This window comes from Choristoneura fumiferana, chromosome 17 (assembly GCF_025370935.1).
Source record: "Choristoneura fumiferana chromosome 17, NRCan_CFum_1, whole genome shotgun sequence".
NCBI classification, from domain to species: domain Eukaryota; kingdom Metazoa; phylum Arthropoda; class Insecta; order Lepidoptera; family Tortricidae; genus Choristoneura; species Choristoneura fumiferana.
Genome location: NC_133488.1, coordinates 3,026,387 through 3,051,094, shown reverse-complemented (window position 1 = coordinate 3,051,094; position 24,708 = coordinate 3,026,387). Strand labels below are relative to the sequence as shown.

The following is a 24,708-nucleotide window of genomic DNA, read 5'->3' as shown; positions in this document are numbered from 1 at the left end:
GAATTTGAATTTGAACGTTGTTCTTTCAAGTAAGGCCCACGTCAAATTTGGATCATTAGAATTTGAAGCTTAATGTCAAATGTGCTGGGCCCGCGTGGGAACTACGACCCAAGCCCTCTCATTGTGAGAGGAGGCCTGTGCCCAGCAGTAGGTCGTATTTAGGCTGGGATGATGATGATGAATGTCAATTAGTGAAGTTTGACATTTAGCTTTGAGGAATGTCCTAAATTAAGGACGTTACGTTTTTCGCGCTGTCATCGTTCATCCACCATTACCTCTCATATTTCGTTTTCTATATTTTTTTTTAACCTACTAGACACTGGCAAAATTGTCCTCCAGTGGACAGGCCATATTTTTTGTAAGAATCAACAACAACAAGGATGTTACGCCTTACGAGGTTAAATTTCAAATATAATTAAACATTCTTATAATAGATACACCCTTTATCCCATTCAGATGAATGAAATAACAATCACTCGTTCATTCATTATTCAAGCTGCACGTTTCCATTGTCATCCGTCTCTGCACGAGCGCAGTCTAATTCTCACGCTCATGAACGGTATTTATCGTGGCAATTAGCTCGATTGAGACGGAAGGCGCAGATTATCGGTGACGTATCGTATCTTTCAATGGAAATAATGTTTTTAGGAGTTTTAGCCTATCATAGACGCTTGGTGCTTTGTGTGCGTGCGTGAGCGTGTGTGTGTATGTTTGTTACTTCTTCATGCCAAATTTGAATTGAATTTGGAACAGAGACAGTTTATACCCGAACTCGTAGTAACACAGGCTACTTTTCGAGTCGAATTTTAAATGTTATACAAGTTTATTTTAGCTCAAAAATGAAATTTTAAATTTAAGTACTTATTTTAAAACAGACATCCACCCTTCCGGATGAGAAAGAACAATTTCCATAGGGTAATGTCTGTTTTAAAATAAGTACTGAAATATAAAATTACACTTTTGACGTAAATAAAGACTTATATAACATTTATAATTCGACTTTTATGACTTTTCCGCCCATAAATAATAAGTTAATTGACGACCGGATGGCTAAGTGGTTAGAGAACCTGACTATGAAGCTTGAGGTCCTGGGTTCGAATCCCGGCCGAGGCAGATATTTGTGTGAATAACACGAATGTTTGTTCTCGGGTCTTGGATGTTTAATATGTATTTAAGTATGTATTTATCTATATAAGTATGTTTATAATTTATTGAATCAGGCGTTACTTTGCGGAGGTCCATATCAATGAACTAAAATAATTTCCTTGCTCACCCGCGACCTTACGATAGCTAAGCTTATGCAAAATATGCGTGTTCATGCAGTTCCTCCACCTCCACACTGCAAGAACACACACAAATCACACAAACCCATCTATCACCACCACCACACTACACTGACGCGTTTCGAACTCAACCAGAGCTCATCTTCAGAGTGACACAACCGTACACCATGCTACCAGTTGTTAGACCCGGTCTAACAACTGGTAGCATGGTGTACGGTTGTGTCACTCTGAAGATGAGCTCTGGTTGAGTTCGAAACGCGTCAGTGTAGTGTGGTGGTGGTGATAGATGGGTTTGTGTGATTTGTGTGTGTTCTTGCAGTGTGGAGGTGGAGGAACTGCATGAACACGCATATTTTGCATAAGCTTAGCTATCGTAAGGTCGCGGGTGAGCAAGGAAATTATTTTAGTTCATTAAGTATGTTTATCCGTTGCCTAGTATCCATAGTACAAGCTTTGCTTAGTTTGGGACTAGGTCAATTGGTGTCAAGTGTCCCATGATATTTATTTTATTATTATTTATTTATTAATTGAATAAAATATAATTGCCATAAGAATACCTACGCCTTAGATATTAATGTCTTCTGTTGGATAGTTAATATAATAATAATAATCGTATAAGCGTGAACGCATTACAAACAAGCAAAAATCACAACTACTTTTATAATACACGAGTTTTTTCCCCTGATTTCCCTTCGTTGGGTAGCTTATTAGTAAAGATGAAGAGAAAAGCTTATATAAATAGCTCACTAAATAAACATTACTCAGTCATTAAATGAAACTAAGTAACTGATCAAAAATGATACTCAATCAATGATCGCTATTTGTCCAACGAATCGTCAATATATCTCAATCAAATCGCCCGATCGGTCCATAAATCGGTCGAGCGATTAGTGCGCGGATCGCTGAATCTGAGTTATGAAGCTGGTCCGCTGAAATGTCGCAATGGTTACAGGAATAGGGTTCACATTGCGATGGCAATGTGTTACGGAGTGACGTAGCATGAAGACATTAAGAGAATAAAATATGTATGAGGGACAGTGTAAAATCTCGTAAATTATTTTTTCATTGATGACGCAAAAACACGGATTTATCTGTAAAGGGAATTGGCCTTTTACTTATATACATAACCTGGAGTTTGGGACTATGTCAATTACTGACAATTTTATCATTATAAAATCAATCAATTGTATAAGTACTACTTATACATATAACATTTAAAATTTAAAAGTCATCAACATCATCATCAGCCTACAGCAGTACATTGCTGGACATAGGCCTCTTCCGTGGCGCGCCACAACACTGTATGTCTGTTGTTTTTACAATATTAACGAAATATTTGATGGAGTATGTTGGAGTTATGTCCAGCAGTGGACTGCTGTAGGCTGATGATGATGATGGATTTGATGGAGTGTATAGGTAGATTATATTAAGTGTTGGATATAATGTATTTTATTCTATTGTTAGCTGTAAGAAATTCAAACACAATCTTGCATTGTTTACTAAACAAATGATGTCTATGTCTATACTCGTAATAATACGTGACCTACACGAAAACAAAAATAAAAAAGTAGATCACGTACAACCTAGACATCAAGTCTTGTGACAGTTCAATCGTTTTTTTTGTTCCGTGTCAAACACTATAGCGCTGAACCACCATGCTAATAGTACGATCGAAATTATCGATATTACGCGTGACATTTACGATTTTATGATTTTCCCAGGGCTACAATTGATAAAATAACTAGCAACCCTAAGAACATAAAAAACATAATTAAGAATTTACTTATTAAGGGCAACTCATAGCCTAGCAACTAAAATCTTTAAAAATAAAGATTAGCTAGGAATATTACTTAACTAATTGTAAAATTGTTATGAAATACAGTTATAATTTTTTTTTTTTTTTTTTTACACAAAAAAAACATAAAGCATCGAAGAAATCATAAGAGACGACTGAGGATATAGGTTAAGGTATACCCTAGGCGACAGGCTAGCAACCTGTCACTATTGTACCGTTTTTGTCAAACTTAAAACCTGCTAAAAGTGGCTCCGAAACGGTAACGTTTCGTGTGCTCTGCCTACCCTATTCGGGAATACAGGCGTGATGTTTGTGTGTGTATAAGAAATCATTACAGCCGTTTCTGAGATCCCCGATATAAAATTAATAAATAAATATAAAAGAATTGCTCATAACTTTATGAGTTGATATTTTATTGGTTTCGGTGTCGGCCGAAACCGAGATCCAGGCCGAAGATTCGATTTTGGTTTTGGCCCAATATTCCGTTGACACAATTTGCACTCTTGACGGGCCGAGCATAGCGCACTAGCGACTCTACATCCCTATTCTGCGGCGATATTCATTTGTATGCAGCTCGCGTTTCGGATGCGGTCGTTCACTAATTGATAGCTGCTCAAGTGCCAAGAACCGATTTAAGTGAATTTTTCGCCGAGTTTTAATTAAGTTTAATACAGCTATGTCGGTGACTTTAGTTCTTCGACAAATTTCCTAATTCCAGATTCTATCGCGCAAAAAAACTTCAAGCATAACTCTCTCCACCGTTACTAATTAGTTTTTATTTGTAAAAAATGTCACGAATAAATGTTTTTCTTTGTTTCTTTCTTTCTTTAATTCTGAGCTACGCCAAGAGGCCAAGAGTTGTAAGTGTTGTTCGATTTGAAAGACAACTTTTCATAACCGCGTAGGTATATCAGGTTTTATAGAAGCATCCAAGCGACATATAAATAACTTTGACGTACTTGGCTCACAGTTATAGAAGACTAAGGGGCTGTTTCACCACCCATTGATTAGTTTTAACTGACGGATAAATATGACGGCAGACGGCATCACATTTATCCGGCAGGTAAAATTAATCAATGGGTGGTGAGAAAGCCCCTAAGTATTCTTTAAAAAGCTTTGGAAAAATACCACTCCTTGCAGTCGGGTAAAAATATCGCGGAAACTCACATTTGAGTCTTCGTCGATCATTTTTCTTAATTAAATTAGAATCAGGAGATCCGGCACGTAATTACACCTTGGATTTTAATTACAGATTTTGCTTTCGCTCTTAATTAAAGTATAAAAAATGGTTTCAGGTGCTCTTCAATTGTTTTAAGGGCATTTAGACTTTGCACAATATTATTTTAGGACGCATTTTTAATGTGTGATGGTTTTTTGTTATGGAAAGGACAACAATATGTGTGGTTTTGTTTTAGAAGTATTTTACCTATGAACCTAATTGCTTCATCAAATTATATTAGAGAGAAAATACATTTTTTTTATTCGACTGGATGGCAAACGAGCAAGTGGTTCTCCTGATGGTAAGAGATTACCACCGCCCATAAACACCTGCAACACCAGGACTATTGCAGATGCGTTGCCAACCTAGAGGCTCAAACATTTATTTAACGTCTTAAAAACATAACATCACAATCACATAACAATGGAAAAAGACGAGACATATGTACACGACGCTAAATACTATATATTACTCAGCATACCTACCTAATGTCACGGCAAGCCGCGATGCTGAGTGTAGTAACTGACTGCTGAGTGGACCTAAGTGAGGACCTAAAGGTAAAAACTATCAACGATTACGATATTACTATGTTACGTATGATTACTAGAGAAATCGATACCTAGTTGAAATTAGGTATCGGCTGTGGTATCGGTAACTCTCACCTGTTAAGATGTTATTAGAGTTTGATACTTAAGTTAAGAATGTTAAAAAAGACAGAAAGTCACGAGGTTAGTCTTTAATATGTCAAAAAGACGACAAGATTTACAGAATAGTAGTTGGTAGTTCGATATAACTACCAAGTACTATATGTAAGTCCTGTCGTCTTTTAGATATATTTAGTTCTACAGACCCCAATTTGGTGAAGTTAGAAATTATTTCAATAAATTTATAGTAGATTGTTGCACCAAGCAGAAAGTTATTTATTATCGCACCGAGTGCTGATTTGGAGCCCCAGCGTCAGCGAGGGCTTTAAAAACCACGAGGTTAATATAAATTACTTAATGCGAGGTGCATAATCTGCTTTTCTTTCAACTATTACAGGAATAGTAGACGAAGAAAAAACTTATGCTAAACAATTAATAGGAAAGAAATGACACTAGCACTCGATGATTCCATTTTTGTAAGTTTACATTCACACTCTCAAAAAACGTCGACGGAAAATTCACAAGGTTCCCGCCAATTTTTTTTTTTTAATTCCTTACTTTACTTAGCAGATATATTTTTACCCGCGATCTGTCAAATTTCAGATGGGCGCCAGGTTTGGTTGGCCAACCAAACACACAAAGTTTTTTTTTTAAATACGGCTACTTACTATTTTTGATAGGATTGGTAGCAACATTTTTTGTACGCAATATGTTAAATTTCATAAGACCGTCAGTTGACCAACCTAACACTAGATTTTTTTACACTATGCAGGCTAATTTTATAGCAAAAATACTTGTGTTACCTCTTTGGTCGTGCAATTTAAAAAAAAACTAAAACAATGCAATAAAGGAATTTCATATTTTTTTCTGCTCTGGAGTAGAAAAGTCCCGCTTTGTGCTGGGTATTTAGTGCGGTTATGATGATATTAAAGCATAGTTGGAAGAAAAAGTTGTTATCTCACTGAAAACATTCGACATTTATTCTTAGTTGATTTGTAATTTATCAAGTAGGTACCTACGAGTACATGAGGACTTACGATGCTATAGGTACACCAGAGTTATAGTTTACAAACATAATGCTAAACAACAAAGAATAAACAATAGGTACGTTCCTTTCAAAACAGCCCACTTAGCTATTCAAAAATATTACTATTTCCATAGTTATTATAGAAACTAACCCATCTACGTTAACAAAGACACATTGGCCAATTTGTCCCCGCATGTCGCACGGGATGGCCGGATGAATTGCTCGCATCCTATTGGTGGAAGCCGACGCCGCGCAAATCTGATTGGGCGAGACGAGAGTGATACGTCAAATAACCTATCGGCCTTAGGGTAGTGGGGTGTTAAGCCTGGCCGAATTGATTTCATGGCGCGAATTAATTGCCAATTGAAGTGCAAATGTGAAGTCAAAGTACGGGAAGGGCAGGTGATAGAAAAAAGATACTGCGAAATGGGTTTAGGGTGTAATTATATGAGACTTTGTTGCAATAACGGTTTTACATGGTTTAGGGTTAGTTACATTACATAATATTTCACTGAATAAAGTAAATCGCGGTCTTCATTCTATAGCAAAGTTAGTGCGAGATGAGATTGTCCTATTCTAAAACCAGACGCAGCACAGCCCAACCGTGCTACATCTGACCTTTTCCTAACCGTTTTATACCTCTGTTATCCAAATTAAAATCAACTTTTTATCGTCCTTTAAACATTCAGGATATCTCGGAGCGATTTACAACTTGTTAGTTGACTTGAGTCGTTAAGTTCAACTCGGGCGAGCTCGTGTCCGTTTTTTTCACCTTTTTATTACTTCCTAAATCCCTCAAGCGTTAATAAATCAAATAAATTACGACTCCGACTGGAATGATAAGTTTTTTCTTTAAGAAATACATTTGTTAGCAGCTTAAGTTGGAGATATAACAAACTTGTGCTGAGCAACGGTGGCGCTACCATCAATTTATAAAAGCAAAACTTGTATGAGTTAGCTTTTCTTCTATTTTCACCGTTTTAGTCCAAGAGCTGGGGGTCGATTTTCTAAATTACATCACTCAAAAGTGGTGTAAAATTGTAATCAATTTGAAATGTGAACGTTGGCATGCCTCCCACTAGATGAACTGACGACATCGTGAGATTTGCTGGAAATCGGTGGAGACTAGTGGCAAGTCGTCGTTCATTGTGGCGTAAGGGAGGTATTTCTTCAGCAGTGGACGTCTTCCAACTGATGATGTTGATGATAAATACGTAGTAGTTGATCGTTTTAATAAACTTTTTCAACTATTTGCAAATTTGATTCGAGTTTTGTGGCATTGTCGGCCTACACTAAATTTGATTGGACCCATCCATGGCCTCTTAAGCAGAGGATCGAGAGTTCGAAACCTCTAAGTTTTTCGAAATTTATGTGCGAAATTTACCACGAGCTGAACGGTGAAGGAAAATATCGTGAAACTTCCACAAACCTGTGAGGAAATTCAATGACTTGTGTATAGTTCCCAATCTGCACTGGGCCCGCGTAGGAACTATGGCCTAAGCACTAAATACAAAAATACAGAACTGGCTGAAGAGTACTGGAATACCGGTCCTTGATTATTTAAATAGACAACAACCAAATTCACTTTTGTTTTAACACAACACATCATACATGGAACATTAAGTAAGTTTTCACGCTGTTTTAAATGCCTATTTTGAAACGTTTACGAGCTCTTGGAGTATTCGCTTTAATAAATTTGTACGACAATTGATTAGCGGTTTTAAAAGTATCACGAATGTCGCGATTTTTTATATTCCGTCAGGTCATTAAATTTTTAATAAATGGTTTCCGTGTCAGATAACATAACGTGTCTTTGCTATTCCAAAGTTGCCTAAGACAGATGGTTTGAGTCACGATTTTAAACTAATGTTTTCCAGAACTATAAACTATTATGAAGCAAATTGTAATGATGAAAATTTGGCATTGTGGAGTGTGCCATTTATGACAGAGAGACAGAGGCATCACAAAAGCCACAAAAATGCGACTTGTTAGGGCACTTGGGTTTCCCATATTTCTTTACGGTGCAGAGACGTGGACAAAAAGAAAATAGACGACTTGGAAATGTGGTGTTGGAGCAAAATGCTTAACATTATCATGGACGCAATTTAGGACTAACGTCTCCATTACTAACCCGTCCGTCCGTCCGTCTGTCACCAGGCTGTATCTCATGAACCATGATAGCTAGATATAGCTGTATAACTGTGGCCGCTATAACAACAAACACTTAAAACAGAATAAAATCAATATTTAAGGAGGACTCCCATACAACATGTGTTTTTTGCTACTGTCTAATGTTCTATACACATATACATCCCTGTATTTTTATTATTATTATAATATAGTTTTTAAGTATTTTATTTGTAATTATATTATTATGAAAAAATTACTTTCTGTCAAGTTTCTTGCGGCGCATTCTTCTTGGCAATGATGGTCTTTCCGAAAGCGCTGGTAGTTTAAAAAATGACGTGTAAAAGTGCCCATTGTGCCCTATTTACTGAATAAATCATTTGATTGCGGCAGACGTGAACTTGCCTTCGAAATCCAAAAGCTTAATGGTTACTTGACCTGAAATGTATATTTCAGAACTAAATTATTGTTCTTATTATTTTAAAATTTATGACGGTGGAAGCATTCTACACATCCACTGAACGTAGATATAGTTTAGATATAGTTAGTGTTTAGTATTGTCACTAAGGGACCCCATACATCCCTGTATTTTTATTATTATTATTTTTTGTATTTTTTTTAAAGATTGGTACGGAACCCTTCGTTCGCGAGTCCGATTCGCACTTGGCTGGTTTTTCTAGCCGCGTCTAATACTGTGAGACAGATAGAAGTAGTGAAAACGACGGTGATTCCAATTGCGTTACAATAAGACCTTTGATTAAATTCATCAAACTTCACTCTAAAACCTGAATGATCCATTAGCTCCGTTCCACACTACACCTAAATCAATACAACACTCAATCCACTTACGGCATGTTTAATGACGCGCATTAATCTCCACATTACTACTGATGCCAAGCGATCACGACGATTAGTGAATTAAGCCATACATGCTAATGTGCGAGATCGTAACTCAATGGGCACCAAGTGGAATACAGTATTACAAGTACTTTACTGTTTAGGTTAGCTTGAAAAGATCCCTTTTAGGGATAAGTTCGCCTTTGTACTCTTTTGTTTTGTTGTTTTCTTTTTGTATTATTTTTGTGTTTTATGTACAATAAAGTATTTACATACATACAAGTACAAGTATATAAATATGGTTGGATGTCATTTTGGTTACTTATTGATATTTCAGAAGTAATTATCAGCTTAAAATGTTTCCCAAGGCTTTTCAATACTGTAGGGGATATAGGATCCAAACAAACATGATACCCTACTAGGTAGGGAATGCAATCTCGTTCTTGCGAGATCTCGTTTTCGCGAGATCTCGGCCTTTTTTAGCGAGATTGATCACGGCCGAAAAATGGGCGAAATCTAGCGAGTTTAACGAGATTGCGCTCGAAAATAAAAACGTCTTATTCGAAGCGCAGCAGCAGCGGCCTGAGGTAGCGGTCGCGGGACGAGGTCTCGCTCAGCAGGGCTACTACGAAACTCGAAGTTCGTGCCGTGCGGCCCCTCTCGCTCTCGTATTAAATAGTATAAGTGTCAGAGGGACCGCACGACACGAACTTCGAGTTTCGTAGTAGCCAAGCAGATTCGCTTGAGTTTTGCTTGCGTGCGATGGTCGAAAATTGAGCCGGCGTGCGGCGTGCCGTGCGTTTGTTTACTAGTAATAATAGCGTGTGATGTTAACTGAACAAGTCTTTCATTTGATTTTGATTGAACTATTTTGTTAATTCACCTAATTTCTAAGATCTGGTAATGCGAGATCTCGCGGTATTGTTATTCATAAACTCCCGAGATCTTGCCTGAGCCCCGAGCTCGCGAGATTGCATTCCCTATACCCTACACTTCAGTCCGCTCGTGATCACGGCCACTGTAATGTGGTTGAAACGTCGAGGTAATTATTACTCGCTGTTACTGTCAAGTCATGGTTGTGGTAGGTAGTACGCGTAGTACAGAATCCATCATCTTGTCGAACTTTTTTTTTTATTCGACTGGATAGCAAAGGAGCAAGTGCTTCTCCTGATGGTAAGAGATTACCACCGCCCATAGACACCAGCAACACGAGGGGGATTGCAGATGCGTTGCCAACCTAGAGGCCTAAGATGGGATACCTCAAGTGCCAGTAATTTCACCGGCTGTCTTACTCTCCACGCCGAAACCCAACAGTGCAAGCACTGCTGTTTCACGGCAGGATTAGCGAGCAAGATGGTAATAGCAATCCGGGCGGACCTTGCACAAGGTTCTACCACCTGCAAAAACTACTGGATAAATTTGCAGCCGGAAAATCGGATGTCATGTCATATTTTGCAAGATTTGTTTTACTGCAGCATTAAAATACTGTTGTTACTTGGTTGCTACGATATCACACACACACACACACATCAGGCCTATGCGTCTGTTCTAGACGAATTTTGGCGTGTTGCCTGTGCACAACGTCTTTGGTGGCTGACCAGACCGATGCGAGGGCGACATGTTCACCCACAGGCCACACAAGAGAAGTCTGCGGATGTTGGTGCAGAACCGCCTTGGTTTCGTTTCTGTCTCTTGTCAGCAAGTGCCTTGAGCCAGGTTTCATCGCAATACTTGCGACCCTTCAATACACGTCCGCGCCAAGCTGTGCGTTTCTCCGCCAACTCTTCCCAGTCAAGATGGTCAATTTTTGAGGAGGCCATGTCTCGCTTAGCGATATCGATATCAATCCTACAACAAAACCGTTCCCATTGTAAACAGGTACTCAGTTGAAGTCGCGGACAGCTAATTTAACCACATTTCTAACGTCCGTAAGACTTCTCTTAAAACAGTAGATTACGACAACAATCCAAATAATAAATTCCTTCATTGTCCCCCAAAGAATTGGCCGCCGTCGGAAATCTCCGTCCAAATGTTTCAACTTTAGCCTGACATCAAGACCTGCATTAAGTTTTCAGCAAACGACTCCGATCCGCGGCCAGAAGTACACTGCTCGCCCGCAAGGACTTAATATTTCAGCGACGCACACAAAGCAAGCGTTAGTCACGGGCCAAGTTTTAATTTGCTTAAAGTTGTTACAAGTTGGAACGGGTCCCTAGTTGGGCGCCAAATTAGGTATAGTCACAGACTAAGAGTATAAAACTAGTAAGACTTTAGTTAGTGATAGTTTAATTCGTTTCGTTCGGGGAAGTTTTTTGTTCTTTACAAATTTTGCATGTGCATGGATAGAAAAAGCATATTGATTGCAAGAAGTTTCGCCGCGGAAGGCTATGTTTCCGGTAAGGAATTGCTACGTAAATTAGAATGTCGAGGTTTTTAGAACTTCTGTTTTGGTTCTGCTTAAAGCAACAGCTAGTACCTAAAAGGTAACCTTATACAGGACGTTACAAGAATATTTCTAAAGCGGAAAGGGGGAAATAGTCCCTATTTAAAAAGTTCATTGATGGATGAAAAAGAGTTTATGACTATATGACATACCTACATAACAAAAAAAAAACATTGAAATGCACACACACGCAAACATCACGCCTGTATTCCCAAATGGGGTAGGCAGGCAGGGGTAGGCTTCGGAGCCACTTTTAGCAATTTTAGGTTTTAAGTTTGACGAAAACGGTACAATAGTGACAGGTTGCTAGCCTGAAAAACTACATTGAAATGCAACCTTATTTAAATAAAACTAAAAGTATTACTAGTAGTACTAGTTGATTTTTGATGATTCTTAATCAGTTAATCAGTCAGTATCGCGTTACTTTGCAACCAAATAACTTCTGAACGAATTAGGCTATAAATTTATAATCATAAAATTTATAATCTTAGCTTATTAAATGAGCACAATTTCAGGTTTCAACTAAATCCCAGTTCTATAAGCCAGAGGCGTGAAAATACGCGAATATATGAGTTGAGGAAACATGGCACGGCAGTTTGCCTTGCACTTATATCTTGGCACGACACTGCCGTGCCTTCAGATTTGGTGGTCATTTCAAATTAAAATATAGTTATTGTTTTAATTCCCTGTAACTTAATTCACTCACCGAATTTTGACTTCCTTGGACTGCCATTCGCTGTGCTTGTCGAAACTGATGAGAATCGCCGCGATTTCCTGTAACAAAGTAAAACAAACCTTAGTTTGTTACACATCAAAACTGTTTTTTGGTAATTTGGTTGCTTTTTAGGTACTTGTCTCAACGTTGATGATAAACGACAAGCAAGTAGCTGCGAGAAACGAGTGTGTAGTTTCGATAGTTTCGTTTCTTGCTGAGCTATAAGCCTGCTTGCTGCTTAATAACTGCTGTTTGTTCTTACGGTGTGAATCCTGACTACTAAGCGAGCATTGCTGAGCGAGTTTTGTCTTTAATAGCTCTTGCCGTTGCCACAAACTAGTGGAGAGACTTCTCGCCGGCAGTGTAAACTGCCAGTGATCAAGTTTACTAAATGTATCTCTTTTCTCTTTCTTACTAAATGTATAATACCTAGTCTCCAGCCATCATTAGGCCTTTGTCCTTTTAACAAGCCACGTATTTAGGCTAAATTATTACCAATTCCTGACATGTACCTAAGGTTAAGTTACTAAAAGTTGGCAGCTCCGAAGTTGATACTAGTTCTGAAAGTTGGTTAGTTGCGAACTTGTGGAGGTCAAAGCACTGACCGCAACTCTAGGCGGAGACTTGAACTTGAATGTTGTTAACTTGGTGTTTGTATAATGTTCTATCATGTTATGTCAATAAAGGTTTAGAATAAAGTTTGGTTTTAATTTACGTCGGTACTTTAAATAAAAAAAATCATGGGACAGTTGACACCAATCGACCTAGTCCCAAAGAAAGCAAAGCGTGTGTTATGGGTACTAGGTAACGGCACAGGGCGGCCACGCCATACAAAATACGCGTTCTTGAATCTACATAGGCACGACGACGTCTGTACACGCGTCAATGTGTGCGTAAGACACACAGGGCTGACTATCGCAAAACCCTAGTACTATAGGGTATGTAGGTATGGCTTAGATGTGTAAATAAATGTAATCGCTAATCATATATTTTTATTGAAACCTACTTAAAATGTGTCTGTCTATGTATTTAAGCATTATTATTTTAAATTACAATAAATATATGACTACAAACTTGAACGAATTATTCGGTACCTAATTAGTTATTTCATGTATTAATCGTGATACTTTTAGAAAGCATTATTATTTACAAAGGGAAGTAGGCAGGGTAGGAACCTCAATTTCTCGCGCGCCCACACATCAGTGACCATTTCGCAAAGTTATTGCTCCCGAACTTAGTGCCGTGCGACATCGCGTTGCGCGCCCGAATGCTCCGTCGTCTAAAATCTCAAATAATCTAGACCAAGTCATCTGCATTATTTCAGTAAATAAACAAATATCGTTTTATGCGAAATAAAGATTTGTTATTCTTATTTGCAATAAAGCATTAACTTTCCTTATTTTCTAAGTTTCAAAGTTATATTTTAGTTTTAAGTAATATTTTTTCTAAAGTTTTTCAAATTTGGATGGCCATCCGTCAGAAAGCATGCCACTTGCGAGAATGCGCAAAAATTGCAGCGCCACTTGTTTTTTTTTGAAGATGGCGGATGACAACCGAAGGGTTAGTTTAAAAAAAAATTTTTTTTTCTTATTACAGCTGCACTACAGATAATTCTTCAATGACCGATTACCCTTCGCGGCCATCGATTTATACCCCAGTCAGCGATTAAAATACCTAAGCGCCAATTTTAATAAAGCTATACACAAAAACATCCATGAACGGGCCCATTTTACAAAACGATACGAGGCTCGTAGACATTTTTTCCCGTAATGAACAATATAAAAATAATTTGCTCACCTACGATATACGATAGCTACGTTTATAAATATGTGTTCATGCAGCTATTCCACCTCCACGTAGAGGTGAGACGTATTTACTGGAATAGGTTTTTGGAATAGGTTTTGGCTTTGACGTGTGAGTACGCGTTCCCGCCCGTGATTCTTTTAGCGAACGAGTATTTAGGAGTACGGCGGCTGACAACGTTCCGCCAAAAACAAGCATGATGCGTGCGCTCACTGCGCTCGTCGCGCTTGGAACTATTCGGAAAACGTCCGGGAACTTCGGGTCTTCGGGATCGACCACCTCGCCCTAGCCGTGGCGCGATGAATTCCAGGAAAAAGGAGCGAGTTATTATTTTTAGTTTTTATTTGTTCTAATAACAGTTTAAGCATGAACACAAAAAGGTCCAGTTTCTTTTGATGACATTTCGGTAGTTCGATATTCGTACAACTACTAAAACTAGCACGGTGTATTTGCAATCACGGGAGCGCATTTACGGGAATCATTTTGATTACGCAATGAGTCAATTGAGTTAAGTACTCGTAGATACGCGTGGACCTAGTCTTTGGATCTAGTCTTTTTGTGGACGCGTACTCGCAAGACTCAGTCCGCGTTTTGCCTAGTACGGTACGTCTCACCTCTACCTCCACGCTGAACACGCATATTATTATCACACCAACCTAACTGTCACTCCTAACACTACTTGATGGATAGAGGTAGCTATCATAAAGCCGCAGTCGCAGGCCAGCAAAGTTTTTTTTATCAAATAGCTGGCAAACGAGCATGCGGATCACCTGATGGTAAGCGATCACCGAAACCCATGCACACCTACAGCATTATTAGGGAGGGGGATAGAGGAGGGTGGAAGGGGGGAGGGTAGTAAAAGGGGGGAGGGGAGTTTAGCCTCCGGATCCCCCACTCACCGTACGAGACACGGTAGCAAAACTACTATTTCACGCCGGTATTCTGTGAGTGTGGTACTAACCCGGTCGAGCCGGCCCATTCGTACTGCAGCCAGCAAGTGGTTACAGTAAGGCTCTACCACATTTGAATTGTTTTTAGTTCATTGATAAGTATTTCGCGGCAAATCGAAGACTTAGTAATATTTTTGTATGTCATTTTTGTACAATAAAGAGTATAAACAAACAAACTTAGGGCCCATTTCACCATTAATTGATATTTTTTCTGACAGATATCTGTGATGCCGTCTCTATTTATTTTGTTGAAATAAAACGAGACGGCATCACATTTATTTGTCGCATAAAATTTATCAATAAGTAGTGAAACATGCCCTTTATCAAACCTTTATGAAACGAGCCCCTGATTTAAAATACAGCGCACGCGAGCACCTGTGGCTTTGACGGAGGATTCAATCATGTCAAATGTTTCTAAATGGGCTTTTACATTATTTTATACTGAAAAAACTTAAGAATCAGTTAAACCTTTACATGGCAGTACTACACTGCAATGTTATGTGATATCTGTGATGCTGTCTATGATTATTATAAATAAAATTTAATTTTTATTGAATTTTTTTAATAAAACAAAGATATTGATAATTAAAAACACACACACACAAACATCACGCCTGTATTCCCAAATGGGGTAGGCAGAGCACACGAAACGTTACGGCTTCGAAGTCACTTTTAGCAATTTTAGGTTTTAAGTTTGACAAAAACGGTACAATAGAGACAGGTGACAATTAATAAGGTATCACATTATCACATAATACACTATATACGTCCCACTGCTGCACACAGCAGGGCTACTACGAAACTGGAAGTTCGTATCGTACCGTCCCTCTCGCTCTCGTATTAAATAGTATAAGTATCAGAGGGGCCGCACGACACGAACTTCGAGTTTCGAGTTTCGTAGTAGCCCTTCAGGCCTGTTGTCAGAATAAGAAGAGCTTGGATCGTAGTTCCCACGCAGGCCTAGTGCGGTTTGGGAACTTCACACTTTATTATTATGTTCTTGTTGCTTACACTATGTTTCCTTTCGAATGTAATTTCGCACATAAATTTCGAAAAACTCAGAGGTGCTAGGCCGGCTTTGAACCCACGATCCTGTGCTTGAGAGCCCATAAGTTAAACCACTGGGCTACCACGGCTAACTTTGAATTAAAAGAGTTTGCTCTGACGAAAATGTAAAGTTTATTCATCGAATGTAAATATAAAAACAACCTTTTAAAAGCCCAATAACAATTTAGTTTTGTATAACACACATAAAAAAACACAGCGTGCTCTTTTAAGCGGAACAATAACCTTACCCAACAAACAAAAAGTTGGAAAACCCTCGACCTTGTCACTTCAAAGTTCAATATCTCAAAACGGCTGAACCGGTTTTGATGAAACATATCTAGGAACCATCGCTATAGAAAACCTGCTTTCAAATAAAAGAAACCGCATTCAAATCAGTCTACCCGTAGAGCTACGGTGCCACAGAAAGACACAAAGACACTCAGACACACATAGCGGTCAAACTTATAACACCCCTCTTTTTGCGTCGGTTAAAAATAAAAGAGAGCATTCGTAGAACCTCTACGATTGCTACGCTGTAGCGATTGCTACGAATATAATTAAGAGCTGTTTCCGAGATCCCTAAAATATAAAAATAAATAAACAAAGGTTGCTCGTTTAAAGTTATAAAATGGTTAAATAAAAAATAAAAATAAACTTTTTATTTTGTAACTGTAACAATTTGGTACATTACAAAAATGAAAAACGATGTCACCCGCAGAAGTTAAAAACTGTGTGTATGTATATAATTTTTGAGTAAAATGAAGTCATCCCAAACAAACAATGCAGTCAGTTACTTTAAGTTATACCTGAACATAATATATTGTAACAAACCTACCTACTAATAACTCAATATGGACTCCTAACCTTCACCTTCTCTAATGAGACATTCCATGTCAAAAGTAAACAAAATAAAATAACTGCTGTAAAACATAAAATTTATTACCCTAAAATAACATACTGTATAATAGTCGGTACATTATTTCAATAAACCAAAGCAATATATCACTCTGCTTTGAAACTACAAAAACGAACAAAAAACGATCGCCGAACTTGGCCGAACTTCCACGAATTCCGCCGAACGGACAGCCACTGACAAGTAAACATTTCCCTAACTAATTCAACCCGCTAACATATGCCACGTTCTGCCAGGATTATACTCGCGCTATATATCTTAGGGGCGTGAGGTCCCACTGAGTTTATAAATTTAAAAGCGAATGCCGGCTTGTTATGTGGGAAAAAAATATGCGACTTGTGATAGGGGGATTTAAATACGGCATGCTCTGATTTGAATACAGCTGCTCAGATTTTAATACGTTTAGCTGTGGCGCGAAATTAGTTTGGTATGATAAATGTACATACTCGTCTAGGTTGACAATTGTATTTACTGTGTCGTCCACGAAAAAAGTGCATTCGATGCGTACCATCAGCCAAATATGTGGTCTACCACCCTAAAGTTGATAATCGTTTGCATGTCTTCTTCTTCTCTTTTAAAATATGGCTTTTCTGTCTTTGATGAACGATACTGTCCTAATTAATAGGACAATTTTGCTAGTGTTAAAGTAAACTCTCTTTGAGAGGGACGTTGTACGGTGGTTGTAGTTTTTGCAACTTGATAGTAAAATTCCAGAAACCAAATGTCAGACACGAGAGAAATATAGAATTTTGTGATCACTGTTCACTGTTAAGGTTAATCGCCGCATAAAACACTATCAAAATTATACTTCAACTAGCCAAAGAAACAGAAATAGCAAAATTAGATATTGTCTACATCCGCCATGTTCGAATGCTACAAATCGAATATTTGAATAAAGGAAGTTCTTGTTGTTTTGGTACCATCAGCCAAATATGTGGTCTACCACCCTAAAGTTGATAATCGTTTGCATGTCATAAAACAATAATGCCAATAGACGTGTCTCTCAACTTGAAAGTTCGACTTTAGCGACATATTAATTTGATAGGAACTTGTTTAAAAATTGATAGACCACTTATTTGGCTGATGGTACATAATACACACGGGACTAACTCACGCCTTTATACAAGACGTTTAAAATAGAATTGTAATAAAATTGACTGATGTTGATGATGACTGTAGTAGTACAGTCACCAGCATCAATATCTGACACAATAAATCGTGCATAAATATCTGATACGACATTATTTCTAGGGCCGGTAGAATTTGTCAGAAACTTTTCACGCTCCACTGTGGCCGATATTGATGCGTGACAGTCAGTGCACGCGTGATGATCACAATTGTCTTCCATTCATTGCGATGCCATTGTGTATGTTGGCCAACTAAAAGAAGTTCCTTGCTCACCCGCGACCTTACGATAGCTAAGCTTATGCAAAATATCCGTGTTCATGCAGTTCCTCCACCTCCACACCGTAAGAACACACACAAATCACACAAACCCATCTATCACCACCATACTACACTGACGACTGTTAGACCAGGTGTTGTGGTGTTGTGTGTGTCTAACAACTGGTAGCATGGTGTACGGTTGTGTCACTCTGAAGATGAGCTCTGGTTGAGTTCGAAACGCGTCAGTGTAGTGTGGTGGTGGTGATAGATGGGTTTGTGTGATTTGTGTGTGTTCTTACAGTGTGGAGGTGGAGGAACTGCATGAACACGCATATATTGCATAAGCTTAGCTATCGTAAGGTCGCAGGTGAGCAAGGAAATTCTTTTAGTTCATTGATATGGACCTCCGCAAAGTAACGCCTGTTTCAATAAATTATTTGTGTATGTTGGCCTCAAAAATTTACAATTTCGCTTCCTACTGAATAAATTCCTTACGTCCCTAACGCAAAAACAAGTACCATTATGTTCCATCGATACAGCATTCGTTGAAAATGTGTAATTTATGTTAATAACAATGAACCCCGAACCCTCCAGTAGCCTGCAATTTGACATAATAAGAAAAAAAGAAAATGAATCGCAGCAAAAACATGCTGTTTACTCAACAATAGTGTCCCTTCTGTTTCTTGTTGTGAATGGTTTGTAATAATAGATTGTGCAATTGGACAAATTTGATTGTGCCAATTCGTCTATTTCGTAAGACGAGGCAAATGTGTTGTTTTACGAAAAAGGCAAGTGAGAATTTTAAATAACATTTCGGTGAAAGTATGCAAGGATAACGCATCAATTCTGCAATGTATGTGACTTTCTTGGTTTGTTTTTGGTTCCATCATTCGTTAAGAGTTGGATGGATTGAAAGTATTAGATGGATATATTATAATACTTTTGTATAGAACATTTGCATATTTTTTTCAGAAAAACCTACCAGCAGGGGGGCTCTTAACACGATTCAGTTTAGGCTCTAAACTGAACTGCATCGCTATTTCGTACCACGACGTTACTTTTGCGATTCAGTTCAAGCACGGTTCAGCGACAGCGATACAGACATTTTCATTCACTCACTTCAAGCGGTTTTCGTACCATGACGCTTAACTTGAGTAGGAATTGAATCGTTTCAGTGTCAAATTTAGCGATTCAGTATAAGTTACTCATTCTGTTAATTCTTTTGGAATTTTAAGTGTTTTACTTAGAATATTTTTAAATTTCAAGAACTTTTAAACTTTTATTCAAGTTTTATAACTTTTCATAGGTACTCATGACATTGTGCTTCTTAACTCCTCATTGATAACTATTTTTCAGTGAGAAAAGAGACTCGTGGATTAGTGACAGCGTAAACATTTTATTTGTAATCAACACAACGGTTGCTAAGAACACGGAATGACATAGACTTATAGTTTTCCAAAATAAAGAGGCTTTAGTATACAACATTTGGTTTGCATATAGCGGCATCCCTTTCGCGACTTAGCGTTTCATTTTCGGACCAGAGACAATATCGGTCTTTCATTCACTTGTAAACCATTGAGACTCAGCTCTGAGAAATAAACGTCGTGGTACCAATTTCGACGATTCAGTTTAGGTGCCTAAATTGAACTGCTCTGCGTTTGGATCGTTTATGAAAAGACCATGGTAGGCCCCCTGTTTTCGATGAAGATATCGTGACAGTTGTATAGGAAATTTTCTATCAAATTAAATTTGTTACGTTTAGTACTCGTAGCTCGATAGGTACACGTTAGTTGATATCTTTGAGTAAGGATTAAGAAGATAGCCTAAGTCTGGGTCCATATCATCGTTTCAAACATAAATTAGCCGGGCAGTAAATTCCACATTACGCATGTGGATGCCGGGCGTAAAAATAAAAACAAGCGGTGGATGACGTCATGAATATTTTATACGTCATCACTTTGACGTAAAACAGAAAATTTTATGTGCACATAAAAATCAGCTTTTACGGTATCGTTCTAGTTGAAAGGCTTATTTACTTTGTGTGTTGGATGTCAATTGACGGGGTGTGCTATTAGGTACCTACTTAATAACCACTGACATCTATGTACTAGACTGCATGTTTCTTACATCAAAACGGCGCACAAAAACAGTTCACAGCGCGGTTTTGTGAACAGTTCACTATAGTCTGTTGACGTCCGTGACAGCGGTTGTGTCAAAGTAATATTGATGATTGATGCGCCGCGCGTTTTGTTCCAAACAGCCAGTCTAGTGCCGTAAGGTCCATAGATGTCGATGTTAATAACTATGTTTTAATAGCTAAATGCTAAATTACTTTTTTATTCATATATTTGACGACCGAGCTGAGTGGTTAGAGAACCTATCTGTGAAGCATTAGGTTGAAACCGGTTCGGTACTCGGTCGGGCCAGATATTTGTATGTATGTATAGGTAATATGAATGTTTGTTCTCGAGTCTTGTACGTGTATTATGTATATAAGTACCTATGTATTTATCTATATAAGTATGTTTTCCTTTGCCTAGTACCCATAGTATAAGCTTTACTTAGTTTGGGATTAGGTTAATTGGTGTCATGTGTCTCGTGATATTTATTTATTTGTCACTAATTATTGCCTGCGACTCCGTCCGCGTGGTATTCGTTTATCGCTATCCCGCGGGAACTATGTCCTTCCTCGGGACTCAATCTATCTGTATACCAAATTTCATCTAAATCGGTTTAGTAAATCCAGATTACCCCCTACAACTTCACAAACTCACAAACTTTACCTCTTTATAATACGAGTAGTAGTATAGATAAAACACATTAAATTAACAGATAACAAGGTATTAAGATGTAGGTACAAAGGTGAATTTACCCCCTAAAGGCACTTTAAAATAATAATAAATCATTTATTTCAGACAATTAAATCCATAATTTGTTAGTAACAAGGTTGACTTATAATACTATGTTAGTTAATCATATTCAAATACTAATTCCAAATTATAATTCATTTACAATAATCATTAATAAAAATTAATTCAATTCACTATATAATTCTCATTACTAAATTAATAAATATTTTCTAAAATCAACATGTTATTATTATCAAGGCAGAGCCCTACCTTGATCGGTCAACTAACCCCCCTCTCACGTGCAAACTCACGAATCGACCGAGAGCAGGACAGTCAAATCTCTCCATTAACATCTTTAGGATGCCGTTGCTACTCCCTCGCGCGCGCGAAATGCTTTGTTGTTGCACAGACAAACAACTTAACCACCAAATTAAATAATTCCAGCGTCACCCCACGAAGAAACCACTTGAAAAGCGCATTGACGTTTTTCAGTTTTCCAAAATTCCTGCAAGTCCATTACCATTAGGTACATTATCGCGGCCGCTATTTCGTTAAAATTTAACCCTAATTGCTGAACGTTGTCCACGGCTGTCCTTATGACGTCATTAGTACATGACAGCCTGTAATAAAAGTACGGAATGAACTCTTTGGTCCTTTGCCCTCGAGAGGCATTCCTGGTGATGGCGCTTGGTGGCGAGAGGCAGCGGTTTACCGGGTGTGGCCTCGTCAAACTAAACAACATTAGTTCAGTTTAAAAATAATGGAGTCTTTGAATTTTCCTTTTTTCGTACAAATTAAATAGTGCTATCAATGTACGCCATCCTAAAACCCAACTGACGTCGCCTGTCACCCTACAAACATCAAGGATTTTGCTTTACATTGCTTCTTCGAATAAAATTAAAAGTGTAATAAAAATTAAAAAACTAATTATTTTTAAAAGTCGCTGAACTAATGTTGTTCAGTTTGAGGAGTATGACCTATGTTTTAATTATTTGCTCATATTACAGGCCACACCCGGTATAAAGTGATTATATACGATATTTGGGATCGGCTCGCATAGGTAATTGTCGAGGATCTTAAGTAACTAATGTTTGTCATAATGTTGATTTAAAAATGTCTGAAAATTTTACGGTTTCGGCGGAAAAAACATTATGACTAAAAAAAATTATGTATGACAAACATTAGGTAGATTATGACTCTCGAAAATCATGCGAATAGTTACGCACTCGATTATAGCCCTTGGGTCGAAAAAAGGGAGGTGTGTTTATTTCAATAAAATCAATTTTATTTTCAACTATTGCTAACTACTAATCTATATTAATAATTTCGTACCGGTCTACGGTAGACTCGAACGAAATGCACATCAAATTGAAGAGCGTAAAAAATTAGTAAATCCGAGTCGACAACTTGTAGGCGAAAAATTCGGATTATCGAGTATTTTCAATATAAACTTGAATAAATTACTAAATATGTAATGGCGCTCCGAAGTAAACATGTCAAAGTCATCACATCAAAGTGGCGTTAGTGTCACGTCACCACGTGTCACAGGTGTCACAGGTTTGCATTTCGTTCTCCATTGTGACCTCTTAAGGGCCCCACACACGGTACGATTCGTCGATTTTCATCAGATCGATCGTACAGACGAATCGTACCGTATATGGAGCCCTTTAGGTCTAATTTCTTTGATTATAAGACAGAGACATCATAGTTATTTGGGCAAATAAGATTTAGGAAAATATCTACTGGTGAAATACCGATACGTAGGTTAGCCGTTAAAGTGTTTGTGATAATAATTAAGGCTGGGAATATACGTCAGATTTATTGATAAGTACGACAGTCTTTACTGGCAAAGAATTTTTTCAAACATATTATTATGAGTCTACATTTTACCCGAGCGAAGCCGGGTTTTCATCTAGTCTATATTAATAATTTCGTACCGGTCTACGGTAGACTCGAACGAAATGCACATCAAATTGAAGAGCGTAAAAAATTAGTAAATCCGAGTCGACAACTTGTAGGCGAAAAATTCGGATTATCGAGTATTTTCAATATAAACTTGAATAAATTACTAAATATGTAATGGCGCTCCGAAGTAAACATGTCAAAGTCATCACATCAAAGTGGCGTTAGTGTCACGTCACCACGTGTCACAGGTGTCACAGGTTTGCATTTCGTTCTCCATTGTGACCTCTTAAGGGCCCCACACACGGTACGATTCGTCGATTTTCATCAGATCGATCGTACAGACGAATCGTACCGTATATGGAGCCCTTTAGGTCTAATTTCTTTGATTATAAGACAGAGACATCATAGTTATTTGGGCAAATAAGATTTAGGAAAATATCTACTGGTGAAATACCGATACGTAGGTTAGCCGTTAAAGTGTTTGTGATAATAATTAAGGCTGGGAATATACGTCAGATTTATTGATAAGTACGACAGTCTTTACTGGCAAAGAATTTTTTCAAACATATTATTATGAGTCTACATTTTACCCGAGCGAAGCCGGGTTTTCATCTAGTAGCTTAAAATTCAATATTTGGGCCCAAATCAAAATCGTCACCGGCTTAAAAATTGTGCCAGTAACTTTAACTTCTAGGTACTTAACAGAGTTCTAGACCACGACACTTGTTACCAAATTATAAGCATAATCCACATCAAGTAACGGCTAGATCCAATCACAACCAACAAATTCGCCGAAGGTAAAAGCACCACCCACCCAGCCCTCAATCCTCTTAATGGTCGGAAACTGCGACCAGCTTATCAAAAAGGAAACCATAAAGAGTCCCATTCATGGTGCGTTTTAAACAACGTGACAATACCGCTGTAGCCAAACGGGGAAAACCAGAGATGCGATTTTTAATAGAATGATAACTTTTTACCCAACTGCCCGAAGGGTGCTATTGTTTTTCGAGCGTACCTATTCCCTACACGTAAGTGTTCCCTACACTGCTGCTGGCTCACACATTAGGTCCCGAAGTCGCCTTTTGCAACACCGAAGAAATGGAAGAGATGGGTTCGATCGGGCAAGGCAACCAAAATCTAGATATTTTTAAGATTGGTTTTTTGGAATCTTTTTGTATTTTTTATTTCAATTCCAAATTTTTACTTTTACGGTCATCCCGTAAAACCGAAATTGAAAATACAAACTGAAATATAGATGCACAGAAAAAACAGAAAAGATAGGGAAATTCGTGTCGGTACCGTTGACCAACAGTGGTGTAGCGGTATAGCACGCGGTACGGATTACCGAGGACCTGGGTTCGATTCCCAGTGATGGTCTTATTTTTCTGTTTTTTCTGTGCATCTATATTTCAGTTTGTATTTTCAATTTCTAGATATTTTTTATTTTTGGTACTTTTGGGCCGGATGGGTTGGGACCTGACATACGAGATAAAGAATAGTAGATTGTACAACAAGAGCATAAAGCGAGCCATTTTACCCGAGATGATCATTGTTCATATAGGCACCCGAGCCGGTACGGCGAGGGGAAAATGGGTTTAATGCTCGAGTTTTACACTCTACTTTTCACTTCGATTGCGAGGAGATGAAATAACAAAAGTGGCAACATGTTTCACTTACTAGGTACCTTTTATTTTTCATACATTGCTAAATAATTATAAATATTTAGTTTTCTTGAATAATTTTGTTTATATGATTGATTTTATTA

The 24,708-nt window shown here is 38.0% G+C and overlaps 1 protein-coding gene across 5 annotated transcripts in view; it reads right to left on the bottom strand.

The window, feature by feature from the left end:
- Window positions 1–24,708, bottom strand: part of Camta (Calmodulin-binding transcription activator) — a 176,028-nt gene that overhangs the window by 66,808 nt on the left and 84,512 nt on the right. For all 5 annotated transcript variants that reach the window (XM_074100862.1, XM_074100866.1, XM_074100863.1 and 2 more), the window contains exon 4: window positions 12,082–12,149. In XM_074100862.1, the coding sequence (XP_073956963.1) occupies window positions 12,082–12,149 (68 nt within the window). The remainder of the gene's footprint in view (window positions 1–12,081; window positions 12,150–24,708) is intronic.